General features: G+C 39.5%; 2 protein-coding genes and 1 non-coding gene across 8 annotated transcripts in view; 2 read left to right on the top strand and 1 right to left on the bottom strand.

The window, feature by feature from the left end:
* Positions 1 to 2,458: 2,458 nt before the first annotated feature.
* TIPIN (TIMELESS interacting protein) lies at positions 2,459 to 19,413 on the top strand. Of its 4 annotated transcripts, XM_061430137.1 has the most exons (9): positions 2,486 to 2,565; positions 11,259 to 11,383; positions 11,734 to 11,874; positions 11,990 to 12,068; positions 12,278 to 12,353; positions 14,507 to 14,629; positions 14,858 to 14,921; positions 17,071 to 17,277; positions 18,589 to 19,413. In XM_061430137.1, the coding sequence occupies exons 2-9, from the start codon at positions 11,353 to 11,355 to the stop codon at positions 18,777 to 18,779; spliced, it is 912 nt and encodes a 303-aa protein (XP_061286121.1). In that variant the 5' UTR covers positions 2,486 to 2,565; positions 11,259 to 11,352; the 3' UTR covers positions 18,780 to 19,413. The 4 variants fall into 4 exon arrangements, with proteins under 4 accessions (XP_061286119.1, XP_061286118.1, XP_061286121.1 ...); XM_061430135.1 differs by lacking the exon at positions 11,259 to 11,383 and having other exon boundaries at positions 2,459 to 2,565; positions 11,734 to 11,856; XM_061430134.1 differs by lacking the exon at positions 11,259 to 11,383 and having other exon boundaries at positions 2,459 to 2,565.
* LOC133256304 (small Cajal body-specific RNA 14) lies at positions 15,333 to 15,466 on the top strand. The gene has a single exon (XR_009739177.1). It is a non-coding gene; the product is annotated as a small Cajal body-specific RNA 14 (non-coding RNA).
* Positions 19,414 to 20,569: 1,156 nt separating the features above from the next.
* Positions 20,570 to 22,050, bottom strand: part of DIS3L (DIS3 like exosome 3'-5' exoribonuclease) — a 32,358-nt gene continuing 30,877 nt past the window's right edge. For all 3 annotated transcript variants that reach the window (XM_061430131.1, XM_061430132.1, XM_061430133.1), the window contains 2 exons: positions 21,252 to 21,426; positions 20,570 to 21,164 (listed from right to left, as the gene is read on the bottom strand). In XM_061430131.1, the coding sequence (XP_061286115.1) occupies positions 20,859 to 21,164; positions 21,252 to 21,426 (481 nt within the window). In that variant the 3' untranslated portion in view covers positions 20,570 to 20,858. The remainder of the gene's footprint in view (positions 21,165 to 21,251; positions 21,427 to 22,050) is intronic.

Raw genomic sequence — 22,050 nt, 5'->3', positions numbered from 1 at the left:
AAAGTTATGACCAACCTAGATAGCATATTCAAAAGCAGAGACATTACTTTGCCAACAAAGGTCCATCTGGTCAAGGCTATGGTTTTTCCAGTGGTCATGTATGGATGTGAGAGTTGGACTGTGAAGAAAGCTGAGCATCGAAGAATTGATGCTTTTGAACTGTGGTGTTGGAGAAGACTCTTGAGAGTCCCTTGGACTGCAAGGAGATCCAACCAGTCCATTCTAAAGGAGATCAGTCCTGGGTGTTCATTGGAAGGACTGATGCTGAGGCTGAAACTCCAATACTTTGGCCACCTGATGCGGAGAGCTGACTCATTTGAAAAGACCCTGATGCTGGGAAAGATTGAAGGTGGGAGGCGAAGCGGATGACAGAGGATGAGATGGTTGGATGGCATCACTGACTCAATGGACATGAGTTTGGGTGAACTCCGGGAGTTGGTGATGGACAGGGAGGTCTGGTGTGCTGCGGTTCATGGGGTTGCAGAGTCGGACACGACTGAGCGACTGAAATGGAACTGGGCTGGTCACCTTGATTATTCATGCTGATGCAGACCTGACTGGGTGATATGATCCCAACTTGGGCATGTTATGTACATGACAGGGGCAATTCGATGCCGCAGTCTTGAACTGGAGTCCTCAAGTACATAGCAGATCACTACTACCAACCACTCTAGTACATACCTAAGTGATAAGCCCAAATAACTCCAGCCAACTGATAAGACACAGAGACTTGGCTTTTTAAATGTGATTTAGAAATAGTTCATGGTCTTTGTTTTAAAATATTTTTGTCATTTCTCTTCTTTCAAACCTCACCTCTGGACTGGGTTCCCAGCTTTCCAGAAAAGCTTTTACGCCCTATACTCAATCTTTGTTCTTTAATAGTCTACTTTTTCTTTAACACTCCATTTTCCCCCTAGCTCTTTCAAAGCATTTTAATAACGTGGGAATGATTCAAAGTATGAAAAGAAGATTCAAACATCTTCCCTTTAAAGGGGAGCAAGGGTCATAGAAAGGCCTCAGGGCTCACAGATTGGAGAGTCTGGTTTCAGAAAGTCTCTTGAAGGCTAGCAGGCAGCTGAAGAGACATAAAATTTTAATAGATCCTCAGAGGATGGGACATGGTTGCTGGGTCCTGAGCACCTTGAAGCATTTCTTTTCTATGTATTTATTTGGCTGCACTGGGTCTTAGTTGCGGCATGTGGGATCTTTTGTTGTGGAGCAAAGACTCTCTCGTTGTGATGCTCGGCTTCATTAGTTGCGGCACTCAGGCTTACTTGCATGTGGGATCTTAGTTTCCCTACCAGGGATCAAATCCAAGTCCCCTGCATTGCAAGGCAGATTCTTAACACTGAACCACCAGTGAAGTCCAATGAATGTTTCTTTCCTTATCTGTTTTTTTTTTTTTTAAAATATTTATTTATTTATTTGACTGCACCAAGTCTTAGTTGCAGCATGTGGGATCTAGTTCCGCAACCAGGGATCGAACCCCGGGCCCTCTGCCATGGGACCATGGAGTCCTAGACACTGGACCACCAGGGAAGTCCCGAAGGGTTCCTTGATCGGGATGCGGTGTCAAAGTATTTGTTTGGGGAGAACCAAGCAGGATGGGCTGAGCAGGTCTGTTGTTCCACAGGGTCAAGCTTCTTCAGCATGTAGACAAGGTCTCCCTGCTCATTGAGGTAATACTGGAGAAAACCGACCACACTGAAGCCAGAGTTTCCAATTCCATGTGCAGCTGCCTCTAACTGATGGCCTCATGTGTTTTCAACACTATTCACTTTTAAAAACACCAAACAATTCTAAAAGTTTTAAATGACATGGCCTATGTGAAAGCTATATATTTTTTTACATGTCTGGTGCAATTGCTAAGGAAAATGTATTTCTAGTATTTCTCCCACGTGAAATAGGACAGTCAGACATTAATATGTCAGTGCCTTACAACTGTGGTAGTTACATTCACATGGTGCATGCTCAGTGGCTCAGTGGTGTTCTACTCTTTGCCACCATATAGACTGTAGTCAGCCAGGCTCCTGTGTCCATGGGATTTTCCAGGCAAGAATAGGGGAGTGGGTTGTCATTTCCTCCTCCAAGGGATCCCGTGGTAGGCGGCTTCCTTCCCACTGAGCCACCTGAGAATTCATGTTGAAGGATTTCTGTTAGTAAATCTGAAGAATCGGTAGTTTCTTAGAAAATTCTGTTTGCCTCTATCCTTAATATTCCATCCACAATCCAGTTTTCTAAAAAACCTGAGATCTATTTCCAAAGTCTAAAGTGCATAGAGCATAAGCAACACGAACATCACACGAGCAAGGAGGTAAAGCTTCTCGGAGGAATTCAGGAAGGCGGATGCGGTGCGGAGGGCAGTAGTGCGAAGGGCTGGACCTGGGAAAGGTTGGCTAGACATGGGTGGGCGGGACCTGGGGGAGGTGGGTCTGGTAGGCACCGCCCAGGGTGTCCGCAGATGTGGCGCCGAACGCCAAGGAATCTTCTCGCGAGAGTTCGAGAGAAACGTGGTTTTTCTGCCGCGCGGAACTCTGCGCTGTTGGCGGCAGCGTCCGGAGCGAGGTGAGAGCGGGCTGAGGGGCGAGTGAAATTACGGAGGGGAGAGATGGTCCAGGTAGTCAGGCGGGGGAGCGGGCATGCTGGGCAGTCGTAAGGAGGGAGAGAGGAAGCAGGCGGACATGACTTAGACGGACGTGGGCTGATTTAGGACTGCAGGGAAGGGAGGCCTGACCGGCCACGACCTGTGCAGAGAGGAGGTCGGTGGGGATCAGAGCTGCCGCTTTTACTTCGTTTACGTTCGGGTCTGCCACTCACTAAACCAAACCTTTTAGTGGAAGGGAACGTGTGTCAGATACAACTTTTACATCTCTGGCTTCTGTATCGCGATTTCTAAACTCAGGAGTCGCCCTGTGAATGTTGAATGAATACGGTTGAAAGAGAGGATAGACAAGGAAGCACGGAAGAGGGGAGATTGGAGAAGAGGGATAGGATGGGAAGTTTTGTGGTTTTAAGCCTGGGTAGCAAAGAAGATCATGGGGTCAGTTTGGTAGGATTTCTGGCAAGGTCTTCTGTTTTGATAACTTAAAAGTTGGACGTTGGACACCTAAGACTGTGGGAATGAATTTATATATTAAATTTCTTTGTTACCTTCACTCCTCTGCGATTCTGAGGCCTAGAGGAGGAAGTCCTCTAGGTCGCTCTGTGCGACCCCAGAGACGGCAGCCCACCAGGCTCCCCCGTCCCTGGGATTCTCCAGTCAAGAACACTGGAGTGGGTTGTCATTTCCTTCTCCAGTTATACTTAATATAGTTTGTGGCCTTGTTACCTCATTCATAGCTCCATTTTGGCTTCAAAGATGTGAACCACATTTCTTTCCAGGAGGCTTAAGCAGAATGGGGCTAAGTATACTTTTTGATGATATAAAACTAGATTATTTTAGGTTCGCCAAAAAGTTTTTTGTTGTTGTTGTTGTATAATGGCTCTAATAGCACTTAGTTGTCTTTAACTTCATTGAAAACAAATTTGTTAGATTGTATTGTGACAGCTGTCATATCAGCATGCATTTAAAAAAAAACTTATCAAAATTGGTGAATTTTTGTGTAGCCATTTTAATATTGAAGATGGAAGAAAAAAGCATTTTTGGCATATTATGCTTTATTAAGAAAGGTAAAAATGCAACTGAAACAAAAAAAGATTTGTACAGTGTATGGAGAAGGTGCTGTGGCTGAGCAAAAGTGTTTAAAGTGGTTTACACAGTTTCATGCTGGAGATTTCTCGCTGGATGATGCTCCATGGTCTGGTAGACCAGTGAATAAATTGAGACATTGAGAACAATCAACGTTATACTACATGGGAGATAGCTGACATACTCAAGATATCCAAATCAGGCATGGAAAGTCATTTGCACCAGCTTGGTTCTGTTCATCGCTTTGATATTTGGGTTCCACATAAGTGATAAAAACCTTCTTGACCTTAGTTTTGCATGCAATTCCTAACTTAAATGTAACAAAAAACTTCCATTTTTAAAACAATTTGTTATGGGTGATTAAAAATGGATACACTACAATAATGTGGAATGGAAGAGATCCTGGGGCAAGGGAAGTGAACCATGAACCGCACCAAAGGCCTGTCTTCATCCCAAGAAGGTGATGTTGTGTATATGGTGGGATTGGAAGGAAGGAAGTCTCTTATAAGCTCTTTCTGGAAAACCAAAGGATTGATTCCAACAAATACTGGTCCCAATTTGTTGTTCACTCACTAAGTGTTATCCTACTCTTTGTGACATGATGGACTGTGGCACAACTGGCTTCCCTGTCCTTCAGTATCTCCCCGAGTTTGCTCAGACTTATGTCTATTAAGTCAGTGATGCCATCCAACTATCTCATCCTTTGTTGCCCCTTCTCCTCTTGCCCTCAATCTTTCCCAGCATCAGGGTCTTTTCCAATGAGTTGGCTCTTTGCATCAGATGGCCAAATTATTAGTTTCAGCATCAGTCCATCCAATGAATATTCAGGGTACATTCCTTTAGGATTGACTGGTTTGACCTCCTTGCAGTCCAAGGGACTCTCAAGAATCTTCTCCAGCACCGCAGTTCAAAGGCATCAATTCTTCAGTGCTCAGCCTTCTTTACGGTCCAACTATCAGGTCCGTACCTGACGGCTGGAAAAACCATAGCTTTGACTATATGGACCTTTGTTGGCAAAGTGATGTCTCTGCTTTTTAATACTCTGTCTAGGTTTGTCATAGTTTTTCTACCAGGGAGCAAGCGTCTTTCAATTTCATGCCTGCAGTCACCATCCACAGTGATTCTGGAGCTCAAGAAAATGAAATCTGCCAGTGTCCATATTAGACCAGCTGAAAGCACTTAACAGAAAGCATCTGGAATTAGTTAACAGAAAACAAATAGAATGCAAGACCATATGTTTCTTTTCTTTCTTTTAAAAATATTTATTTGTTTAAAATTCACTTATTTTTAATTGAAGGGTAATTGTTCACAATATTGTGTTGGCCTCTGCCATACATCAACATGATCAGCCATAGATATACGTAAGTCCCCTCCCTCTTGAGCCTCGCTCTCACCTCCCACCCCTCTAGGATGTTGCAGAGCCCCAGTTTGAGTTCTCTGAGTCATGAAACAAAGTCCTATTTGTTATCTGTTTTACATATGGTAGTATATATGCCTCCATGTTTCTCTCTCAATTCATCCCACCCTCTCCTTCTTGCTCCCCTCCTTGTCCATAAGTTTTTTCTCTATGTCTGCATCTCCACTGCTGCCCTGCAGATAGGTACATTACTACCATCTTTCTAGATTCTATATATATATGCATTATATACTATATTTGTTTTCCTGTTTCTGACTTCATTATGTATAATAGGCTCTAGATTGGTCCACTTCATTAGAACTGACTCAGATGTGTCCCTTTTAATGGCTGAGTAATATTCCATCGTATATATGTATCACTGTTTCTTTTATCCATTCATCAGTCGATGGACATCTAAGTTGCTTCCGTGTCCCAATTCTTGGCAGTAGTGCTGCAGAGGACATTGGGGTACGTGTGCCTTTTTCAGTTTTGATTTCCTCAGAGTATATGCCAAGTAGTGGGGTTGCTGGGTCCTATGTCAGTTCTACTCCCAGTTTTTTGAGGAATCATATTTTCCATAGTGGCTGTATCAGTTTACTTTCCCACCAGTAGAGCAAGAGGGTTCCCTTTTCTCCACACCCTCTCCAGTGTTTATCATTTGTGGATTTTTGATGATGGCCATTCTGACCGGTGTGAGGTGATACCTCATTGTAGTTTTGATTTTCATTTCTCTAATAATGAGCAATGTTGAGCATCTTTTCATGTTTTTATTAGCTATCTGTATGTCTTCTTTGGAGAAATGTCTGTTTAGGTCTTTGCCCACTTTTTGATTGGGTTGTTTTGTTTTTCTGGTATCATATGTTTCTTTGATAATCAGGCAAAAACTGTTACAGCTTGGCTGGGAAGTTCTGATTCATCCACCAGACATTGCACCTTGGGATTTCCGTTTATTTTGGTCTGTACAAACTTCTCTTAATGGAAAAAACATCTCCATTCTCTGGAAGACTATAAAAGGCACCTAGAACTGTTCTTTTCTAAAAAAGATAGTTTTGAGAAGATGGAATTACAAACTTGCCTTAAAAATGGCAGAAGGTAGTGGAGCAACAGTGAATACGTTCATCAATAATGTTCTTGGTGAAAATGAAAAATATATCTTCTATTTTTACTTAAAAACCAAAGAAACTTCAGTATGACCTTTAACTGCCTTTCCAGTTTTGAAGATCTATGATTGATAACTGTGTTTTGTTTTTATGTACTTGTTGTCTTGGAAACTTAGAATTGGCGAGACTTCGGAAATCGTCTGGCTCTAGTAGTTGTATAGTTTTGGGGAAATTTTGAAATTCTTCATTCCTCCATTCAACAATTATTTTTTATTATTTTTGTTTTTTTAGTGGTCCATTGCAGTTATTAATCCTGCTAGATGGAAATTACAATTGTCAAGTATCATTGCCATCAGAACTCTCCCTGTCCAAATTCAGGAACTGAAGATTCAGATAACTTTTTGAGATATCTTTCTTTCATGAACTCTCATGTTTGTTATCCACAACTCAGGAATCTGATAGATTGGGATAAAGCATTACACCACCCATGACCTGAACTCACTAAAAGTGACTCTCAGTATCTGAATTCCGGAAACATGGATTTGGATAGTGAGGATTCTTGGGCTACTTGTTCTGGCAGTGAAATGAGAAAGATCAGTTTGGTCACTTCAGTTCTCCTCTCTGGGACCAACACTTTGTTCTCTCCTCCAGGGTTCCAGCCTTGCCCTCCAAGAGTCCCTTTCCTGTCCATTTCCCTCTTGGCCATATTTGAAGTAGGCATTGGGAGGTGTGCTCGCCTTTGGGGCTGTAGAGCTGCCCAGGTTTTCTGCTAGTTCAAGTTGGGAGGGCCGAGATCAGGAACTATTTCTCCAACACCAGCTCTGGGGATACAGTAGAGGAGAACAGAGACCCACCTTATCATTGCCCTTTTAGAGCTACAGTCTCCAAGGGGAGACAAACATTTATCAAATAATGACACAAATAGAACCTCATATTGGGGCCTGGGTAAGTGCTATGAAACTACTACTTGACATTTTGAATGCTTGTAGAGGATTTAATTTAGGAAAATTGGGGGAGATTTTTCTGATTTGACAGTTGAGATCTGAAAGGGATGAGCAGTCAGAGAAGAGGCTTTGTAAAGGTCTAGTGGCCTGAGGGTTAGACAAAGCATAGAGAATGGTGTGAAGTCTGTAGAGAAGTAGGAAGGTGCTAAATCCTGCAGGGCCTTAGAGTCTTACCATTATGTTAAGAGCAGCAGAAAGTTATTGACGTGTTTAAGCCTGGTAGTGATGTGATTAGCTTGACATTTCCAAGGTACAGTTCAGTTCAGTTCAGTCGCTCAGTCGTGTCCAACTTTTTGCGACCCCATGAATCGCAGCATGCCAGGCCTCCCTGTCCATCACCAACTCCCAGAGTTCACTCAAACTCATGTCCATCGAGTCGGTGATGCCATCCAACCATCTCATCCTCTGTCGTCCCCTTCTCCTCCTGCCCCCAATCCCTCCCAGCATCAGAGTCTTTTCCAGTGAGTCAGCTCTTCTCATGAGGTGGCCAAAGTACTGGAGTTTCAGCTTCAGCATCAGTCCTTACAAAGAACACCCAGGACTGATCTCCTTTAGAAGGGACTGGTTGGATCTCCTTGCAGTCCAAGGACTCTCAAGAGTCTTCTCCAACACCACAGTTCAAGCATCAATTCTTCAGCGCTCAGCTTTCTTCACAGTCCAACTCTCACATCCATACATGACCACTGGAAAAACCAAAGCCTTGACTAGATGGACCTTTGTTGGCAAAGTAATATCTCTGCTTTTTAATATGCTGTCTAGGTTGGTCGTAACTTTCCTTCCAAGGAGTGTCTTTTAATTTCATGGCTGCAGTCACCATCTGTAGTGATTTTGGAGCCCCCCAAAATAAAGTCTGACACTGTTTCCTGTTTCCCCATCTATTTCCCATGAAGTGATGGGACCAGATGCTATGATCTTAGTTTTCTGAATGTTGAGTTTTAAGCCAACTTTTTCACTCTCCTTTCACTTTCATCAAGAGGCTTTTTAGTTCCTCTTCACTTTCTGCCATAAGGGTGGTGTCATCTGCATATCTGAGGTTCTTGATATTTCTCCTGGCATTCTTGATTCCAGCTTGTGCTTCCTTCAGCACAGTGTTTCTCATGATGTACTCTGCATATAAGTTAAATAAGCAGGGTGACAATATACAGCCTTGATGTACTACTTTTCCTATTTGGAACCAGTCTGTTGTTCCATGTCCAGTTCTAACTGTTGCTTCCTGACCTGCATACAGATTTCTCAAGAGGCAGATCAGGTGGTCTGGTATTCCCATCTCTTTCAGAATTTTCCAGTTTATTGTGATCCACACAGTCAAAGGTTGATTTGGTTGATTTGGCATAATCAATAAAGCAGAAATAGATGTTTTTCTGGAACTCTCTTGCTCTTTCGATGATCCAGCAGATGTTGGCAATTTGATCTCTGCTTCCTCTGCCTTTTCTAAAACCAGCTTGAACATCTGGAAGTTCATGGTTCATGTATTGCTGAAGCCTGGCTTGGAGAATTTTGAGCATTACCTTACTAGCGTGTGAGATGAGTACAATTGTGCGGTAGTTTGAGCATTCTTTGGCATTGCCTTTCTTTGGGATTGGAATGAGAACTGACCTTTTCCAGTCCTGTGGCCACTGCTGGGTTTTCCAAATTTGCTGGCATATTGAGTGCAGCGCTTTCACAGCATCATCTTTCAGGATTTGAAATAGCTCAACTGGAATTCCATCACCTCCACTAGCTTTGTTCGTAGTGATGCTTTCTAAGGCCCACTTGACTTCACATTCCAGGATGTCTGGCTCTAGGTCAGTGATCACACCTTCGTGATTATCTTGGTCATGAAGATCTTTTTTGTACAGTTCTTCTGTGTATTCTTGCCACCTCTTTTTAATATCTTCTGCTTCTGTTAGGTCCATACCATTGCTATCCTTTATCGAACCCATCTTTGCATGAAATGTTCCCTTGGTATCTCTAATTTTCTTGAAGAGATCTCTAGTCTTTCCCATTATGTTGTTTTCCTCTATTTCTTTGCTTTGATCACTGAGGAAGGCTTTCTTATCTCTCCTTGCTATTCTTTGGAACTCTGCATTCAGATGCTTATATCTTTCCTTTTCTCCTTTGCTTTTCGCTTGTCTTCTTTTCACAGCTATTTGTAAGGCCTCCTCAGACAGCCATTTTGCTTTTTTGCATTTCTTTTCCATGGAGATGACTTTTCCAGGATCCCTGTCTCCTGTACAGTGTCATGAACCTCCGTCCATAGTTCATCAGGCACTCTATCAGATCTACTCCCTTAGATCTATTTCTCACTTCCACTGTATAATCATAAGGGATTTGATTTAGGTCATACCTGAATGGTCTAGTGGTTTTCCCTACTTTCTTCAATTTAAGTCTGAACTTGGCAATAAGGAGTTCATGATCTGAGCCACAGTCAGCTCCCGGTCTTATTTTTGCTGACTGTATAGGGCTTCTCCATCTTTAGCTGCAAAGAATATAATCAGTCTGATTTCAGTGTTGACCATCTGGTGATGTCCATGTGTAGAGTCTTCTCTTGTGTTGGTGGAAGAGGGTGTTTGGTATGACCAGTACGTTCTCTTGGCAAAACTCTATTAGCCTTTGCCCTGTTTCATTCCGTACTCCAAGACCAATTTGCCTGTTACTCCAGGTGTTTCTTGACTTCCTACTTTTGCATTCCAGTCCCTTATAATGAAAAGGACATCTTTTTGGGTGTTAGTCTAAAAGGTCTTGTGCATCTTCATAGAACCGTTCAACTTCAGCTTCTTCAGCATTACTGATTTGGGGCATAGGCTTGGATTACCGTGATATTGAATGGTTTGCCTTGGAAACGAACAGATCATTCTGTCGTTTTTGAGATTGCATCCAAGTCCTGCATTTCGGACTCTTTTGTTGACCGTGATGGCTACTCCATTTCTTCTAAGGGATTCCTGCCCGCAGTAGTAGATATAATGGTCATCTGAGTTAAATTCACCCATTCCAGTCCATTTTAGTTCGCTGATTCCTAGAACGTTGATGTTCACTCTTGCCATCTCCTGTTTGACCACTTCAATTTGCCTTGATTCATGGACCTAACATTCCAGGTTCCTATGCAATATTGCTCTTTACAGCATCGGACCTTGCTTCTATCACCAGTCACATGCACAACTGGCTATTGTTTTTGTTTTGGCTCCCTCCCTTCTTTCTTTCTGGAGTTATTTCTCCACTGATCTCCAGTAGCATATTGGGCACCTACTGATCTGGGGAGTTCCTCTTTCAGTATCCTATCATTTTGCCTTTTCATACTGTTCGTGGGATTCTCAAGGCAAGAATATGGAAGTGGTTTGCCATTCCCTTCTCCAGTGGACCACATTCTGTCACATTCCAAAGGTTAGTTAAGCTGTAATACGAAGAATGGAGTGAAAGAGCAAAATGGATAGGAGTAATGGAATAATCCAATATATGTTAGGAAGTAGTTGTGGAAATAGAAATGGCAGACTCAAGGAATAATTTGGAAGTAAATGGACAGGGTAAGTAGGATAGGGGAATGAAGTATTAAGGGTGACTTGCAGGTTTCTGAGTTGTATAGCTGGATTGGTGTCATTTACTGAATGGGGAAATTTTTGAAGATTGGTTTTATACATGGTAAGTTATAGATGCCTTTGAAAAATTTTAGAGCTGTAGAATGAGAAGTAGGGATTTAGAGCTCAGATTTGATGCTTGTGTAGAAATAAAAAATTAGCGAGTCATCTATAAATTAGAGTCATGTGCATAACTGAGTGAAGTGGGCCGAGGATGAAATCTTGTAAACTTATTAACCAGGTTAGAGGAAAATGAATCTGCAGAAGTTTAGGAGGCATGTCCAGGAAGGGAGGAAAACCAGATGAGTACTGTGTTTCAGAAGTCAACAAAAATACTTTTCCAGCAAAAGGAACTGATCAAAAGTGTCAGATGTTTCTGAGAGGTCAAGTGAGATGGTATGAAAAGCATTCTTTCAAGTTACCAATCAAGACATTATTTCCATTTCAAAGGAAACTTTACTAGAAAGCCAATATGTAAACAGTATTTTTATTTTTTCCTTTTCTGGCCCCACTGCACAGCTTATGGGATCTTAGTTCCCAGGGCAGGGATTGAACCCAGGCCTCGGGCAGAGCACAGAGCCCTAACCACTGGACCACCCGGGAATTCCCAGTAATGATTTTTAAAACCTCTGGTTGGAGTGGAGGTGAGATTCTTGTACCCTGCCTGTTTCACCCCATTTGGACCACAGTTTGAAACCCTCTGAAAAGTTGAAATCATTTTATAATGGGGAAACTCAACAGTTAAGGTAAAATGTTTTGCTCAAACCCATATTGTTATTTAGTGGTAGGCTGTCCATTAGAATTCAGTTCTTTGAGTTTCTAACTTAGGTTCTTTTTTCTGTAATTGTTATATTCTCCACTTTGTTTCATGATGTGTGAGTTTGAAATATGGTTTAACTGACTGAAAAACATGCATTTTGCTGCAAGTGGAACTTAACTGTGTCATAGAAAAACCGCTTGGATGAATAAACATTTTACTTTTTTTTTTCCCTAGAGGAAAAGATGCTAGAACCACAGGAGAATGGCTTGACTGACCTACCAGATTATGAGCATATAGAAGATGAAACTTTTCCTCCGTTCCCACCTCCAGCCTCTCCAGGGAGAGAAGATGGTGAAGGCGCTGAACCTGAAGAAGGTCCATGACACCAGAGTGGTGTCCATGTCCAGCTATCCCTCTGTCAGCTTTCAAAATGACACATTTAAAAATGAGGCTTAAATAAGTAATATTAAATCTTGGTATATTTCACCAGAGTCAGGGAGAGGAGCGCCTGTTCCTGTACCTCCGAAGAGAACCGTTAAAAGGAATATACCCAAGCTGAACGCTGAGAGGTACATTTACTATTTCCTTAAACATTTCTACTTTTCTTTCCATCGTCTTTTCCCTCTTACGTTACAAGCTTTTGGTTGGGATGATTTTGGGATCAGATATTTCTAAAGGCATTTTTTTCAGTTTAACAGATAACATTTTTTTCTTATGGTCTTGTTTTGGCCTTGATGGCTTTAGAAAACTTGAAATTTAAAAATACTTCTATTCACAGATTAATTTCAGAGAGAGGGCTGCCAGCATTAAGGCACGTGTTTGAGAAGGCAAAATTCAAAGGAAAAGGTCATGAGGTAAGAAGTGTCTGATTTGTATTTTAGACCTTTGTTTCTTAAAGTATTGGTGAGACTGTGTGCCCATTCTCGTGCTCTCAGGAATCTTAGAATGTTTCACAGATGCTGTCATCCAGCATCATCTCTCTTTAGAAACTGTGATACGTGGAAAGGACATTGAAGACATTTAGGAACTATCAATCTCTGCATAAGTGAACATTTAAAAATTTCCTTTGCATCATGTAGAATGTAGATATAATTTTTTTGCAGATGATATCTTAGTAGAGCTTTGTAATAATTTATGAAGGATTTTCAAATATGTTCTTAAAGTATCAACCTCTGGGGTAGGTGTTGGTCCCATTATATAGTAAAGGAAACTGAGTTTTAGTTTTAAGCTTCCACTGCCAGTGGTTAAGAGCAGACCCTTGACTTTTGTTTCATGGACCAGCTAGAGGAACATTAATACAACATGAGCATGATTTTGGTGTAGTGTTCAGGAGAGTTGGAAAGAGGGAAGGGAACAGAAGCAGACAGTAATTCAGAGGCTATTTCACTCCCAGGGGAACTAAGTGAAATAGCCTAGATAGGATATTAATAATAGCAAGGGGATGAACAACATATAATACTTGGAGGTGATTGGGAGGTACAAAAGTAAAAATTAATCCCCAAATTTTAAACCTAGGAAGCTGAAAAACCTGTATTACATTTTCTTGGTTTCAGTGGATAATAAGGAAGAATATAAGCCTGTGTTCTATTTTGCCACAAAACTAAACCTAAGTCAAGATATTTAAACCTAAGTCAAGCTGGTCAAATACCAGCTCAGTTAATTCATTGCTCTTATCGAAATTTTCAGGTAGTAATGATAAACTGGTGCTTTGAATTTGGGACATCTTCATCATTTTCATAAGTTCTTTGTTAAGATAAATAAACTTAAATGAAGAATAAATATTTTTGTATTCCTTCACTGAGTGCGGGTGGGCTCTGAGTTTGTCTAGTCTTCTATACTTTGCCTTTGAAAAGTCTTACTATTTTCTCACAGAGTTGCATCACTGATGCCTTTTTTCTAGGTGTGATTTGGGACTTTACACTATTTAGGTATGTCTCTTCTCTGTCCCTTGGGTCTAACATGACATTGTGAGGTGGCTGGTCAACAACTGGAAGATGGTCATAGGTGGTTGAGCCTTTAAAAGAACTTTTATCTTCATCAGAATGAGAACGATAAGACATTATGTTCTCAGTATTACATATTGAGTTATTGGTAGAGTTTATTGTTTTAACCATGAGCTTCTTATGGTTCAAATACCACCAAGATCAAATACCACCATCACAATAGTAGTGGACATTTGTGGGCTTGCTTTGTGTCAGGCACTTTACTTGTATTACTTAATCCTCCTAACAACCCTATGAGGTATGTATAATCTCATTTTATTCATGAAGAAAAATTACACAGGTAAAGTGATTTGTTCAAAGTCACACAGCTATTAAGTGGTAGAATTTAGATTTGAATCTATGCAGTCTGATCCAGAGCTTTTAACCACTCTTTTAAAATTCTGTAAGAAAAAAAATTTTTTTTAGTAAAATCAGGAATTTGGAACTTTTTTCATTTATTACTGTGGTTTATTAAATTTTGTTTTTCATTAAAATTTTTTTTAGCGTTAAATTGAAATTTCAAATGTAGAGAGGTACTGTGGTCTGAAAATGTTTGCACTTTTCTTGCTGGTCTTCAGTACTTTGCCCTTGGAATTTCTGAGTATATTTTCTCAGAGCTGATTCTCAGTGCTTTCTTCTCCGTATATGATTTTTAGGGGCCTGTCAGTGTGTATAGTTATTTCTAAAAGATAAGCTTGTCATATTTTATTAAATTTACTTTCAAGTATTACTTTATAGTCCTGAAAAGACACATGTGATTATCTTTTAACTTTTATTAAGTTTTCATACTAGGTTTCTTTTTTCCTCTGATTTTTAAAGCCTACTGCAGGTAGAGGATTGCACTGCAATCCTCTAAGCCCTTAATACATACTTTTCTTCTTAAAGTTTCTTCTAAAAGTTTATTAACCTTATAGTTATAGAAGGACACCAGTGACTTTGATACTACTGTTCAATTCTGAAATCTGCTGACAAGGTCACTTGTGAGAATGAATCTTCTATTTAGCATTTTTATTTTTATGTGCCAGGCTGAGGACTTGAAGACACTAATCAGACACATGGAGCACTGGGCACATAGGCTATTCCCTAAACTGCAATTTGAAGATTTTATTGATAGAGTTGAATGTCTGGGAAATAAAAAGGAAGTTCAGGTAGGTGTTGAGATTATTATGAATATCATTCACAATGCTAAATTGTATAAGGATATATTTAGTTGAGGCTAAGTAGCTCTTTGGGGTCTTCATTTTGCAGTCTTAGTAGAGAAGGGGAGAGTTAATAGTGGTTACTTGGGCACAACTTTTTTTGAAACTTAAGAATAAAATCAGTGACTACTTTCTTCCAAATCTAAGTGAAAATATAAAAATGTCTTTTATTTTCAGACCTGTTTAAAACGAATTCGACTTGATCTCCCTATTTTACATGAAGATTTTGTTAGTAATAATGGTAAGAATATAGGTTTATCTACTTGATAATAAGTTTGCTTTTACAAATGGATCTAGGGGTTGGCAGTGTTACAGGACGGAGTTCTTAGTTTATTTTGAATATATAATTACAGTATAGTAAACAGGAATGAATTAAGATGCCTTGGTACATCTAGAATACACAGTGGTATGCTATTAAGAGATGTAAAAATATCTTTACATGTTCACAAAGAGCATGAGTTTTTGTGAACTGTTGGTCATGACCCATTGGTCTTTTGTAGTACTTCTTAATAAAAATATATGAAAAGATGCAGTGTTCATATACATGCCCATTATAAAAAAGTGGTTCTGGGAAATTAGAATTTGATGTTGAAATACTTCACATTTCACATAAGAGTACAGATCTTGTATCTATGACGTTAATTAGACCTGTGTGACTGTTCCTGGTATTGATTGCATTTGTTGGTCGTACAGTGCAACCATAGGCAGTCACATACATCAAAACATGGTTCCTGCCGACAGGGTCTGTATAGTTATCAGATTTTCTGTGCGATGGCTCCATACATGTTTGCTTTTTGTTTTTAAAATTTTTAGTAGATGCAGTAGAAAATACAGGCTCCATATAGAATCCCCGAAAGTTATTTGTAAGTTGCTTTTAAAGGTGTAAAAGATTGTGATTTAAATAATCCAAGGTTTAATTATTTGGTAAGGTATGGTATGAAGTGTTGGCATGGGATTTGATATGTGAAAGGAATTAGTTATTAGACTGAATCCCACAGCATATCCTACTGGGTCAGTTAGCTTATTCACTGAACTTTTTGAGCTTCGTACTATGTGCTAATGGGCTTCCTTGGTGGCTCAGTGGTAAAGAATCTGCCTGCCAATGCAGGAGGCATGGGTTGGGAAGATCCCCTGGAGAAGGAAATGGCAACCCACACCACTATTCTTGCCTGGGAAATCCCATGGGCAGAGGAACCTGGTGAGCTGTGGTCCATGGGGTCACAAAAGAGTTGGACACAGTGACTAAATAACAACAACACTGTACTATGTATATGTGTGTGTGTGTGTGTATATATATATATATATATATATATATATATACACACACACCCCCATAGGAAAGGAGAGTAAATGTAAATTCATATTTCAAATGGTTGTCTTGGTGATATGAATTTTTTTCCCCCACTTGTCAGATCTGATGAGTTATCTTTTTTTTTTTTAAACTGCATAATGTGAATGATACAAAGAGAGGTCGAAGTGTCAGCTTTGCCATCTTCTTAGTTCTTGCTTATACTTCTGTTATCTTCTACCTCAAGATGTTCTGTTATTTTGCAAAAATCTTTTAAAGTTACTACTTGTGCATTTTGTTAGGGTTGTTTTGGTTAAAAAAGATAGTATGTCAGTTTGCTTAACTGGGTCATCAGAATATCAGCTATATGTCATAATATGCTGAATTAAAAAAAATGAGGACTCAACTCCACCCTGCCTTGAAGGTAGCTTAGGATAAGTGATAGGTTGTCACTGCCAGTTCTTCTAAATGTAAGTTAGAAGAAGAAATATAAATTTTCCTTAATTCTTAAATGAAGTATAAAGGGAAAATTTGGTATTTACTTTTCATACCCCTGTGAATCATTTTAGGAACATTCTACTTTGAGATAACTGGTGTACAGGGTTTTAAGAATTTATTAAGACTAATAATGTAGAGAGCACTGGATTAAAAAAAAAAATTAGCTTGGAAATATGTCCACAGATCTCTAAATTTCTTTTGCCTTTTTCACTTTGTGTCTGGGTTTTACCATATATAAAAATAGCCTATATACAATAGTTACTGTGTATCATACAAACAACGTAGCAAGCTAGTAAAATGTTTTTAATGTAAAACAAGGATATGAGTTGGATTCTTTAAGTTCTTTCTTAGCAACTACGAACTTTTGCTCTCTGTTAATGCATATTTTTAAACTAGTATCCCGTTTGACTTAAAATAACTCTTTAAATATTCCTTCTACTTGTTTGAGTCAAGCATGTCAAGCATCTGACATTCTCATACCTCACAAATTGTTTCTTCACGTCTGGTACCTTGTTGCTTTAAACTGGTTTTCAGTCAATAGCTGCAGAAACTCTTTTTCTAACTAGTTTAACACTACAGACACACTTTTTCTTGTCTACTGCAGATGAAGTAGAGGAAAATAATGGCCATGATGTAACTGCTACCGAATTAGATCACTTTCTGACAAACTCATACGGAAGTGTAGAGTTTGCTTCTGAGTCAAGTAGAAGCCTAACAGAAGAAGAACAACAAAGAATTGAGAGAAATAAACAACTGGCCTTGGAAAGAAGACAGGCAAAGCTACTGAGTAACAGTCAGTCCCTAGGAAATGGTAAATTTTATGCTGCATTTTATGTGCTACCATTAATATATCAAGGGCATGTTAGAAATTGTAACTTCTTTACTATTCCTCCAAATAAAATACCTCGAAGAATAGAAAAGTATGGTACAGTATATTAAATTTATGTATATTCAAGAGAGAGAGTGAGCGAGAGACCTAGTTGGAACCCACAAAGAATACAAGTTCAAGATCGTTTTCTGGGTAGCTGAGCATCTGTTAAAAAATTATTCTAATAATCATTTAAAATTGATTCTGGGTCTTTCAAAAACAGATTCTTCCCTGACTCCTTAAAGCATGTGACATATAATTTTATCTTAATGATCATAATTAAAACATTAATTGCTTTGTTATTTCCTAAACATATAAAATACTCTGCACCCATTGACTACTTTAGAGCCATTTGCTGTGACATGAATAGGTCCCAAATGCTTTTTAATTGCATTGTGTCACTTCTGTTGTGAGCTGTCATATTTGCTTTCTTGTTGATTCCCTTATCTCTTTTAAAACTGCCTTAAACTTTGCTGATTTAAAACAGACTGTGGGTTTGGGAACTGGATAATCAAATTTGGAAAGCTGTATTTAAAAAGTAATTGCAAATTGCTTTTGAATGAAGCACACATAATCACATTTATCTTTGTCAGTTTCCAATCCAGTTTTTCCTTTTGAAGTGGGAAAATAAGAATTATTTTCTTATTATAGTGAAGATACCATGTTATAAAACAAGTTTCATGCAAAATAATGAAATTCTCAAGTGAAAATTATTCTGTGGTATTGTCAGTTTTTTTCCAGTTAGAATGAATTTAATTTTTAACCTAACAAATGGATGTTTTATACTACTTTGTGAAAAATTACATGAAGATAGAACTGTTGTTGTTGGTAGAACTGTTGTTGGTGGCATTATCAAAGTTTACTTGGCAATAAGTATTTTAAGGCCCATCTTCTATTTATAATATATGACTTTAAAATTTTCTGAGTAGAAATGAGTATCTTATTTTTTTACTGTAGATCACTTATATATCTCATAAGAACATCTGACTTTAAAAAAACCTATCTAGTAATTGTGATTTTTGAATGGGAACAGTTGCATTTGGCTATGATTCAGAAGTTTGAGTTCAACTTGCATTTTTAATGGCTTTTATAATAATACATGTATTGACATGGTTTTATTTGGAAGAAAGGGATCATAATTAACATTAAAGTGATCATAGATTTCATTTTTATTGATCTAGACTTGTGAAGAAGTTTGTACTAGGTAAGATCGGATCCGGTGCTTGTAATCAGTAATAACGGTTTCTCTTGCAGACTTGTCAGTGAACACACCCAGCACACAGACCTCTGAGGCGGGCAGTACAGGTGAGGAGCAAAAGGAGGAAGAATCAAATGGATTTAACAAAGACCTTCTAGACAGTCCACATAATGCTGGTGCTGCCAGTACTGTAAACGAAGAGGAGCAGTTAAAAGTCGAGGAAACACAACTGGACCAATCCTTTTAAAATGTACAGTAGTAACTTAAGGCTTCATCTAGAAATGTTCCTCAAGTTGGATAGGCCTCAAGTGAGAACATCTATTAACTTGCTGTCTTCCAAATTTGAGATGACGGTGCAGTGCATTTTATTTGCTTTGAGTGAAAATCTTTATATAGTGAAACTTTTTGATTCCTGTTTAAAATCTGGCATTATTTTAATTATGTTATGTGCTCAATTGCTCAGTTGTGTCTGACTGTGACCCTCATGGATTGTAGCCCGCCAGGCTCTTCTGTCCATAGGATTTTCCAGGCAGGAATCACTGGAGTGGGTTTGCCATTTCCTCCTCCGGGGGATCTCGACCCAGGGATCAAGCCTGAGTCTCCAGTGTCTCCTGTATTGCAGGCGGATTCTTCAGTGCTGAGCCACTGGGGAGGCCTTATTTATAATTGTTTCTTATTAACTTTCATTGTATATTTTTCTCCTTAGTGTTTATTTGTATTTAAGTATGACCTTGTAAAAACGATTGGTAGTTAATAAGTAGCTTTTGCTGCTTGTGTTCCGTTGAATGCCCTGTTTTTATTAAATTGGGTGGTGTTTTAAGATGTAAATATATATAATAAATACTAATTTTTTTTTTTTAATAAAAATCTCATGAACTATCCCTACAGGCTGTATAAAAGTTTCTTACTGCTCTTGAGTGCTACACTATATACTTAGGGTAAAATGTTTACAGTTGTTACATATGTGTTTACATGTCTTTTGAGAAGTCACTTTAATACTTCCAAGGGTCAGTGAAAAGCTGATGTATTGCCTGGCCTGCATAGGTGCTAGGGAAATTCATATGCTCCTTGGTACCTTTTGTTGTTCAATCACTAAGTTGTATCCCACTCTTTGTGACCCCATGGACTGTGGCACACCAGGCTCTTCTGTCCATGGGGTTCTCCAGGCAATACTGGAGTGGCTTACCATTTCCTTCTCCAGAGATCTTCTCAGACCAGGGATCAAACCCATATCTTCTGTATTGGCAGGCAGATTCTTTACCACTGAACCATCAGGGAAGGTTGGTACCTTACTGGCTAGTTAGTTGGAGAGAAATTTGCAAAGTATCATGGGCACCTCGGGAGGATTCACAGGAGAGCTTGCATTGGTGGAGATGCTAAGGATTGGGAAGAACATGTAAAATAATATAGAAATGAAAATCTAGGAAATAAGAGATTTGGGAATGGTGGATATGAGGCTGAAGTGTTAGAAGCACGTGGTGGGAAGACCTAATTGGAGTCTTTCCAGCCTCAGTTTATCAATTTGGTGGAGGGGTAATTATAGACAGTACTATGTTGAGAATCAAGTTTAAATGTTTGTCTGGTTCTTAGGAGATTCCCACGGGGGAGAGGGCAAGGCAAAGCTAATCTTTATGAACTAGGACTTGGGAAAGTTGCTTTTTGGGAGAGGGTGTAGACTGGCAAAGTGATGGTGCTAAGTAATAAGTCTCCAGCAAGAGCAAGGCCTGGGCAGCTTATCTGAGGAGTACTCAGCTCAATGAGAGGATGGAAGGGAGGTGTGAGAGAACAGACCTTACCCTGTGCATCCCATCCCACTCCCTAGGCCCCAACCCCAACTGGTGCTGGGGACAGCAGGGGAGACTGAGTCAAATATCAAGTCAAGAGTTTTAAAGTGGACACATGTACAGGACTGAGTCTTACTATCTGAAGGAGACTGAAAAGTTAATCTGGCAGATGTCAGAGGGACCTGTGACCCAAATGGCCCAGTGTAGAAATTACTGGAAAATTAATGCAAAAAAGAACTGATTTGAGACAAGCTGGCCAAAAGTCAGTTCTAGGTTTATTAACAAGACTGGCAACCTGTTTTTCAGAGCCAGGATTCAGTGATCCAGTATCTGAAAAACCACTTTCCATACTGACCTAATTGCACATAAATGCAACTTAGTGATAAAACATTTCACAAATATGTGAAATATCTACCCAGTCTCCTCCCCCACCATCCAAATCAGGGATTGGTGGCACTCAATGGCACAGAAACTTTTATCTTGATGTTGAAGGTAAAACACTCACGGAAGACAAAGTTCTCTCTTAATGAAGTCAGAAGAGTTCATATGCCGTAACTGTTGGAAACGTCCAGGAGAGCTAGATCTCTTATTTCCTCTAGAAGTGTGTACAGGCTTCTTCCCTTAGTTTGGCAGTATTTTTGATAATCTTCAGTGATGTTTACTGCGACTTCTTGAGCAAGCTGAGCCTCCTCCACGGATCTAGTTACTTCTTTCACTAAATCACTCTTTAGCAAGAGGGAACACTGCTGCAAAAGTTCTGTATCTGGTGTCATGTGTGGTTTATTGCTTATTATTTCAAGCCGTATTGTATCAGAATGGCAACGTGAGGTCTGTACAGATATTCTCACCTATCATAGAGGAGAAAATGCATATTACTAAGTCACATTCTTTGCTGGTTGCATTGAAAGCAATGCTTAATGTAAATACAGACTTACTGTTACATGGTCAAACAAATGGAATGTAACAGATTCCCCTCCTGTTGTGGTAGAGGTGATCTTGTTTTGAAAGCGTTGAAGGGATCCTGGTTTCCATTCAGAATGGCCATCTGGGCCACATGAGACCACTAAACCATCTTTATTTCTTAAATAAGCAGCACCTTTAATCCCAAACCTGAAGTATTAGAATAAAAATTCAGAGATAGTATATTCTTAGTATGCAGATCTTGTATACTTATCTGGAACGCTAGTTTTTCTTACAGCTTAAAAACAACAACAAAAAACTTCCCAAAACAAGAAAAAGAACTTTACATCTGATTAACCTCCAAATATCTACTTCATTGAGCAGACGAAAACAAAATGTTTTGCTAAAGAAAAAAGTAAAACTATCCGATGACTTATACAGAAGTGAGTGAATGCGTTAGTCGCTCAGTTGTGTCCAACTTTTTGTGACCCCGGATGGACTAGTCCGCCAGGCTCCTCTGTTCATGGAATTTTCCAGGCAAGAATACTGGAGTGGGTTGCCCATTCCCTTCTCCAGGGGATCTTCCCGACTCAGAAATTGAACCCAGCCAGGTCTCCTGCATTGCAGGCAGATTCTTTACCATCTGAGCTACCAGGGATCTCTTTTTTTTATACTTATATAATGAATTATATATTACATTATGTACATATGGTAACTTCAAAACAGTTGCTAAAGTAAGTGCTTTAAAGAATGATATCTAATGTACTGACTATACAGTCCATGGAACTCTCCAGGCCAGAATACTGGAGTGGGTAGCCTTTCCCTTCGCCAGGG

Source organism: Bos javanicus, chromosome 10 (genome assembly GCF_032452875.1).
Source record: "Bos javanicus breed banteng chromosome 10, ARS-OSU_banteng_1.0, whole genome shotgun sequence".
NCBI lineage: Eukaryota > Metazoa > Chordata > Mammalia > Artiodactyla > Bovidae > Bos > Bos javanicus.
Note: the sequence above shows the minus strand (reverse complement) of the source record. Positions and strands in the feature narration are given on the sequence as shown.